The 9101-nt window shown below is 38.7% G+C and overlaps 1 protein-coding gene across 4 annotated transcripts in view; it reads left to right on the top strand.

Moving 5' to 3' along the window:
- The window catches only part of LOC108261406 (NACHT, LRR and PYD domains-containing protein 12), a 263191-nt gene that overhangs the window by 153628 nt on the left and 100462 nt on the right, over positions 1-9101 (top strand). Inside the window, exons 1-3 of one of the 4 annotated variants that reach the window (XM_053678353.1) lie at positions 2548-2647; positions 2807-2928; positions 3387-3503. The exons of the other annotated variants lie outside the window; for them this stretch is intronic. Coding sequence (XP_053534328.1) covers positions 2876-2928; positions 3387-3503 — 170 coding nt within the window. The 5' untranslated portion in view covers positions 2548-2647; positions 2807-2875. Of the gene's footprint in view, positions 1-2547; positions 2648-2806; positions 2929-3386; positions 3504-9101 lie in introns of those variants that run through there. 4 annotated transcript variants of the gene reach the window in all.

The following is a 9101-nucleotide window of genomic DNA, read 5'->3' as shown; positions in this document are numbered from 1 at the left end:
GCATAATCAGTGAAATCATGTTTTGATGGGAAATTTAATATTTCTTTGTAAACTATAAATCACATTTTTTCTCAAATCTAGTCTACAGCATGTTCCATGTTTTGTTGAAACATTGTAATTGTAAAGCGACACTGGTTATGAGTAAGGAGCTATATAAATTACATAAATTACACATATTATTATTATCATTATTATTATTATTATTATTATTATTATTATTATTATTATTATTATTATTATTATTATTATCATTATTGTTGTTGTTGTTGTTGTTGTTATTATTATTATTATTATATCAATAATAATAATAATAATAATAATAATAATAATAATAATAATAATGTATTTATTTATTTATTATATATTTTAACTGTTGAAGCATGTGTAATTAAATGGTGATTTCAGTGGTGGTAACACTGTATACAGTGCCTTGAATCCAATTTCAGGTGTTTTGGAGTTCTTAATGATCTGTTTTAGGAAAAATAGTATTTTTAATACATTTTGCATTAGGCTACTCAAAGCAGCTGGAGTGCCGATCTTATTTGCTTTTGCAGGATGTGTTTGAAAAAGAACTTAACTAATTCATGTGGCAGCTGCGCAATGCATAAAATCATGCAGATACAGGTAAGTATTTCAGTAAGCTTCAGTTAATATTCACACCAAACATCAGAATCTCAGTGATCTCAGTGATGATGGTATGAATGTTGGTGCCAGACGAGCTGGTTTGAGAATTTTAGAGGCTGATCTGGGATTTTCACAGACAGCAATCTCTTGAGTTTACACAGAATGGTGGAGAAAAACAAACACCTTGTTGATGAGAGAGGACAGAGGAGAATGGACAGACTGGTTCGAGCTGACAGGAAGGTTATGGTTAGAAGTGAATGAATGTGCTGCTCCTCTCTGCCCCTCACTGAACAGAGTAGCCGCAGAGAGAGGCGTGTCTCCGGGGGAAAGCAGGACCTCACACTCACCGGGCAGTACTGGCCATTCTCTTCTACAGAAAGTAGCTAAGGTTTGTCTAAAAAGTCGCTAGATATGACGCTAGGAGCTTTTTTGAAAACGTTGGAGGAGGGTCTGCAGCGGGGAGTCCTATTTTGAGTGAAAGGATTGTATTCATGTTCTATAGAAAATAAACCCTTTAAAGTTATTTAGTGATTTCGTATTTATTGACTTTTTATCATTCAAGCAATTTTAAGCCTTTATCTCTGTAATGTTCTTCCCTATTTGTGGATATTCTCGAGTGAAATAGACGAGGCCACCTAGGGAACACATGAAGTTATGTAGGAGCAGTGATGAGAATGAAATGACTAATAAGATTAGAAAGACATTAATAATGTTACTATTAGCAGTAAATTTGTGTACTTTATTATAATAACTATACTGCTATGTACATGATATAATGTTAATGTGTTAATATGTTTTAAATGTGTTTGTGTGCTGTCCTTATACTGTGTCTAGGTCAGTCTCCCGGCGCGCGCGCACAGACATATATAGTCAAATCGGAGGAGTGAGCCATAAGATCTGTTATGACGTCACGTTCAGAGTTCTATAAGTTTCCTCATGGTATGCTTGACGGTTGTTCCCTTTATGACGCCGCGAATGTCGAGGTTTTTAAACGTTGTGGTATCTGAGCAGGCGTCTGTATTCATTTGAACGGAGTAGTATTTAATCATTGGTCTATCTAACCTTTTCATGTGGTTAGTTTCTTTGTTTGTTCATCTGTGTTTAAGAATGGACATTGAAATAATATATCCAGATATGTGTACAGCTGCTGTGTGACAATGTAAACTTAAAAAAAAAAAAAAAACATTTCCATGTCTAGAGAAGAGGGTGCGTTCTTTAAAAATTAAATCATAATGATGATGCTGTTAAACAGTTCAGAAGCTCCGTGTATTGAACTCGATACGTGAAAACTAGACAATGCACAGTAATAACTCTGATGAGCTGCGTCAGTGTAAAATAGCCCAAACCTACCTTCTGTTTCAGGCGGCGTTGTGCTGGATGGAGCTTGACTGCCCTCGTGTGTCCAAACTCAGGAACGGCAGTTTCCTTGAAGGGGTATTCGGTTCCAAGTTTGTGGTAGTTAGCCAAGAAATATTACATGATTACTATTACTCTCTCTCCCCTTTTTTAAACCCGTTCACGACAATTATTGTATACATTACCTTTATTTTTGTAATCTTCTTCCCTATTTGTGGATATTCTCGAGTGAAATAGATGAGGCCACGTAGGGAACACATGAAGTTACCTAGGAGCAGAGTCTAAAATATCTTTTTGAGGGACCTCAAACTATTATCATTTGCTATACTATTAATCATTATGTTAAGTACATCTTATTCGTATATGGAAAGTACTTAATGAAGATAATATACTTTATTTTTTTATGTAACCATTCAAGTATTTGTTGAAATGCTTTTGTTACCAGATCTCTTTTACCAGACTTTTAATTCTGTTCTCCGTATTTGCAGCGTTTTCAGGCTTTTACTTTCAGTATTTGCAGGCCTCAGCTCCATGGATCAGAAAGCTGTCTGATCCATGTCTATTACCCTATCTCAGTACCCCTCCCCCTCTGCAGAATAAACAGGTAGACAGTGAACGTGAAAGTCAGAATCTTCATTTAATACACCATTTCAGGAGTAAAAACACAGTGAGTATCTACATCTAAAGCTATAATATATAAACACACTATATGTACACTAGATGCAGAAGAGTTTTGTGGGTTTGTACTGAAGTTTGAATGTACACAGGTTGTTTTATGACTTGATACCGTGACTATTTCCTGTAAGTGAACTCTGTGCTGATACAGGGTTTGATTTAACACACCGATGTTGGAGTGAAGTAAACGTGTGTCCTGCTGTAATCTGGAGAAGGAGACATGACCTCCAACATGAGTGTGTCTGGAGAACAGGACTTAAAGAGAGATGAGAGGTGAGTTACTTTTCCATTCACCAGCAATAAACACACACCGTCTCATGGAACAGATCTGTATCTCTAAACACTCACTAGTTAACAGAGGAACTAGACTTTGGTTTAAGGTGTTTAATAGCAGTGAATATATCACTGATCTGATATAAGTACAGTTTAGAGAAATCATTCACTGAGAGAAGAGTAAAAAGGACTGTGTAATGTGGAGGTTAAGAGCAGTGTAGCTTTGAGTCAGTGAACTCTACAGGCTTTAAGACCCAGCTGAGTCAGTTATCTGTGACTGGGACTCCTGACATCAGTGTAATTCCTGAGGTATGAGGCCTGTCTCCTGTTTGAATAAGTGTGCAGACTGGAGCTGAATTAAAAAGATGGAATTATTGGTGTTTAATGATGAACACATTGTGTAACAGTGCTGAGACAGCAGAGTATTAATTATTGCTGATATTTCTGTTTAATTCTAGAATGATGGAGGGAAAGAGATCAGACTCACCAGAACCCAGCTGTGTGTCCATGAAGAGTGACGCGTCAATGGATCATCCATTTGACTTCAGAGACAGAGCCAATTCTCCTGATGTGAGGTCAGAACAGTGAGGTGTTTTACAGCAGTGTTCCACCTGATCAAACTCACTGGTCTCATTCTGAAGCCCTTCATGATCTTTATCAGGTGTTGAAGCAGTAAAACACTAAACTGTGCAGTGCTGCAGCTCTCGGACTGGCAGTGAGGAAAACTGCTTTAAGAGTTCAGTTCAGCCTGCAGTCCCTGAGCTGGAGGGTCTGTGGTGCTACACAACAACATTTACACCTGGGACATTAATGACTAGATCACTATTTTATTCATAAACATGTTAGTGTCAGTGAGAAATCCTGAAATCAGTGTATTGTGTTAAGAGGATAGTGTTATATATCTGTCTCTGTATGTATTAGTGTGTGTTGTGCAGCTATGAATACATATAGTCTATATCACATCATGTGTTTTATTTCTTCACAGACCACAACAGAAGACATCAAACCTCAGCAGAAATCAGCTGGACTCCATATTCAAGGTGTGTGTCTTTTTAATGTGTGTAACTTGTGTGTGAGCAGGTTGCAGGTTTTTTTTATTTAAGATCATGACAATTTACTGATTTATTGATGTGCAGCAGCATTATGGGTAATCAGACATAATTTAAGCTGTAACTGTGGTAATAGAAAAAGACTTTTATTCTTTTCATAAAATAAAAGCATCTCTCAGTGTGTAACATTATAATATTTAGATGTGTTCCTGTGTGTTTCTAACCAGGAGCTGGAACACAAAGTCATCACTCTGATAAAGAATGAGCTGAAGAGGTTTAGGAAGCTCCTGAGTCCAGATTACCCAGCATGCACTGAGAGGGAGGTGGAGGATGAGGAGGATCTGCACAATGTCAGAGACAGAGCGCTGAAGATCACACTGCACGTCCTGAAGAACATGAACCACACAGATCTCGCTAACACACTGCACAACAGTAAGAGCTCTGAGTCGTGGCTTTATTCCGTCAGGTTCACTTCAGAGAGAGGAAATAGTTTTAGATAGGAACACTTTTAGTTTTAAGTTCGAGTTTAGTATCATGTACATCTGCTGCTTTTCTGTTCTGTTCGTGGTCCAGCTTGTGGTGACTCTGTATAATGGTCCTGTTCCTTCAGGAATATTTACTACATGAATCAGGAATGAACAGCAGCATTTGAATTTGACATTTAATCCTGTGTTCAGTGATTTTACATTAAAACATGTTATTACTTTGTTTATTAGAGTCTGTGGCCTCTGTGTATCAGACAAGTGGGAGGAAAGATTCTTCCTGTGCAAGGTGCTGCTCTCACTTCTTTCAGCATAGCTCCTGGTCTCAGAACAGGTTTAGTTCATCGTTGCTGGTGTTGTGTAGAGGATGTTATATTGTGAAAGTCACAACTATCCCCGCTCAAGGTCTTGTGAAATATTTGACCTTGTTTGTGACTATATTCACCGTGATGCTTTCAGCAGTTACTACATTAGTGTCCTTAATTTTTTACTATTTAAACATTGTTTCAAAGTTTATTACAGGCTCAATGAATGTTCTTCTCCTTCACTAGAAGATAAAGGCCCGGTTACACAGACAGGGTTTACATTAAGCCAGGATTAGATCTTCGATCAATTAGGACATTTCAGTAGCTTTTATAAACGTATCTTAGAAAAATATATTTCTGGTGCACATCCTGAGATAAAACAATGGCACTGACGTGTTTTAAGATCCGTCCGTGCAAGTAGCTTTCAGTTAAAACAGCTCAGACATACATTTTAGTCTGAGACTAGGCTTGGGCCTTGTCTGTGAAACCAGGGGAAAAAAGAAGAAGGGTGTGCTTTATTATGTTCTCTGCAGAATATGACAGAAGAAATGTGACCCACACCTATAACTATAAAAAGCAGATAGAATTGCAGTTAGCATGAAACCTCAAATGTGTAGCTGGGCTGGAAATTTATTTTTGTATGCATGTATATATTTTTTTTCTATTACAGATGAACAAGCAAACAGATTTAAAGGCTGTTGTGAATGATGGGTTACAGAAATGTCTTCCTGTGTTTATTATTATTTGAAGTTATATATTCTGATTTGTAAGCAAGATTATGAAGTCTCCTTTTGCTAATCATTTTACAGCATTATTAAAAAGTCCATGTACACAATGTTTATCCCGAGTGCCTTTTTGATGTATTTTATTATCCTGCACAAAGCAAAAACACAATTTGTGTGTAGATGCCCCTCGTAAATATTAATATAGTAATAGCAAATGGACAAGTGAAGGGGCAGCAATTGCCTTAGGCCCCGAGCTAGCAAGGGCCCCCAAAATGCTGCATAATCTTATAGTTAAGAAAGTTTTATTTTTACTTTTTGCTAATTAATTATGTTTTTTCTAAAAATGCCATCAGAATGCTTACTTCATGAGTGGTGTATTGGACTGGGTGTGGTGGTCCGCTCTGGGCCAGAAAGTCCAGGGCCACTTTTTGGCCCTGTACATGTCTGATTATTGTTGTTAATGCTAAATAACATAAGCTGAAATTTTAAATATTGATGTTAAAACACTGAAATGTGGGCCCCATCCCTATATTTTGTCTAGGATTCGACAAATCACTAAATCTGTCCTTGTGCTAGCCACTACACCACCACATAGGACACAAGTTTTATTTTATACATTTAAAAAATATATATTTTATTTTTTTAAAAATTGTATGAGTTTCATTTTTAAGCTATAATATTTGTGATTTATGTGAAACTATTATAAACAGGTGTCACTCAAGTGAATTAAATGATGTAGATAATGACTGAATCCTACTCTATGGACCCTTAGTCTCTGTATAAGAGGATTTCACTGGGGATGAAGTAATAGATTTAAACTCTATGTAGAGCGCTCTCTCGTGGCTCCACCCACCACGCAACCAATCATATTCCAACCAAATCATATTATCCTACCTGATAATATACCTGGCGTCCATGGGCGTGGCTAACCGCGTCGGTCTGTTAAAGGTAGCAGGTTGTACTTGGCGAGCGGGTTACTCACTGAGGACTGGTGATTGGTGTAATGGAAGCCGTCTCTGAACCGCATTTAATGACGGAGAACTACAGAAGTGGAGAGAAAACGCAGCACTGAGCAACTTGTAGACTTCACACCCGACTGTAGGTGGGTAGGTGAACGCGTTTGGCCTTATTTATTCGCTTAGCTGTTATCTCTGCGGCTGTTTTAGTATAAAGTACTAACCTGAGTTACTAACAGTGTGTCATGGAACGACTGAAAGACAATATGCATACCTCTAAATTTTAAACGTTTTAAACAAGAACAACCCAGCCCCACCTGCCCCCATCATCCTGTGTGACTCCCCAGTCGATACTGTGCACTCCTTCCGCTTCCTGGGAACTATCATCGCCCAGGACCTCAAGTGGGAGCTGAACATCAGGTCTCTCATTAAAAAAATCAGAGTGTACTTCTTGTGGCAACTGAAGTTCAACCTACCAAAGACAATTATGGTGCACTTCTACACCTCCATCATCAGTATGGTGAGTCCATACTCACCTCCTCAATCACCATCTAGTACACTGCTGCCACTGAAAAAGGACAAGGACAGACTGCAGCATGTCATTCGCTCTGCTGAGAAGGTCATTGGCTGCAATCTGCCACCCCTTCATTATCTGTGCACTTCCAGGACAATGAAGCGGGCAGTTACGATTATGGCTGACCCCTCTCACGCTGGACACAAACTTTTCCAGGCACTCCCCTCTGGCAATAGGCTGCAGTCCATCAAGTTCAAAAACCCACGCCACAAAAACAGTTTCTTCCCATCGACAACTGACTTCATTAACAACACTGAAGACCCACCATGGTCTCTTATCCGCCTCCATGAACATTTACACATCACATTAACGAACAACCCCACATTGTTGTTTCATATGCGTTACATGAACACACAACTCAGACTGCTGTGTTCAACACATACTGTACTAATGTACAGTTAATGTCTTTATTTTTATTTTCCTAAAACTTCCAAAACATAACTTCCTAACTCACTCTTATTAATATTATATTACTTCTTGTATGTACTGTTATTGTTAAGCACCAGTACACCAAGACAAATTCCTTGTACATGTAAACCCACCGTCCTTGACAATAAATCTGATTCTGATTCCCAACAAACATCACTGCAAAAGACCGTGCAAAACTATGTCATGCACTTACAAATTTCATCAATTCAAGTAGGTTTCCACAAAAAAGTACAATAAACTCCACAAGTTGCATCGCACATTTTGAGATCACGCATTTATGGCTGCAAAAATCAGAAAAAAACTGGAAATCCTGTAGGGACTGATATTGAATCTTGCTACTTTGCATTTCATGGAATTTCAGAGTAATGAGATCTAAAGCTGACATCCAAAATGTGTTTTAAAACATGTTCTGTAATGTGTTCTCCACAGTAAACACCTTACTCAACATTCTTTCCCACGAGTACATGCAGGCACGTATCCATCATGGAGCTTCCGGGAAGTGTGATGATCATTCCCCAGGATACCATGACTGGTGTAGTTAAAGGCAGCAGAGTGCAGCAGCACCATGTCATTGAAAGTTGGAAAGGCCTTTACCTCTACAAACAGTTCGTCACTCAGTGTGAGAAACAGGTGGCTGCATCGACAAAGTGCACCGAGGCTGGGGTGCTAGTCAGGCATGGAGTTTATGGAAACATGCTAACTTTATACCTTAACAGCAGCGCACCCCTCACTCACGTACTCCAATTTTAATCGAAGGTTCACATTTCAAATTCCTGTTGGAATCTTTCTGACCATGTTCATGTACAGTTTGTATAAGATTTAGTTCCACTTATTCCTACTGATTATTGTGAAATGTTTAACAGAGGTACAGTATATTTTGAGATGTTTATATAACCTTTGAAAATAAATTATTGGTTTTAACTTTGCTTTCTGTTTCTGTTGTAGATTTTTAGCTTATTTATTAAATGATCTGGCAGACAGAAAATGGGAGTGAGAAATTTTTGGTAGGTTTAGTATTGAGCCATAAGATTAAAAAAAAAAAAATGTTGCAGTGGCACGAAGCTCAGTAGAATTTTCTGCCATAAGTTTAATTACCCCAAAGTTCTATGATTTTGCTGTAGCAGTGCCATTGATTTGGGACATCCATCCATCCATTTTCTGTACCGCGTATCCTACACAGGGTCGTGGGGGAGTGTGGAGCCTATCCCAGGGGACTTGGGGCACAGCCCTGGATAGGGTGCCAACCTGTTGCAGGGTACAATTGCACACACACATTCACACACTACGGATCATTTGGAAATGCCAATCATCCTACAACACGTCTTTGAATTGGGGAGGAAACCACATCACCGGAAGGAAACTCCCGAAGCATGGGGAGAGCTGCTTCTTCTTCTTCTTCTTCTTCTTCTTGTTCTTGTTGTTGTTGTTGTTGTTGTTGTTGTTGTTGTGGTTGTGGTTGTGGTTGTGGTGGTGGTGGTGTGCTGGAGAGGCTTTTCCAGCCTGTCTCTCTACCACACCTTAAAGCATCTTAACATCACAGGACAACAAATGAAAAGAACTATCAGGAACACCACAGAGGCTGCTGAGAGAGCTTCAAGAAGGCTCTGGAGGGTGATCAGCAATTTGGACATAGGCCAGGTCCAGGGAGTCTTA

Source organism: Ictalurus punctatus, unplaced genomic scaffold, assembly GCF_001660625.3.
Source record: "Ictalurus punctatus breed USDA103 unplaced genomic scaffold, Coco_2.0 Super-Scaffold_100, whole genome shotgun sequence".
NCBI classification, from domain to species: Eukaryota; Metazoa; Chordata; class Actinopteri; order Siluriformes; family Ictaluridae; genus Ictalurus; species Ictalurus punctatus.
Note: the sequence above shows the minus strand (reverse complement) of the source record. Positions and strands in the feature narration are given on the sequence as shown.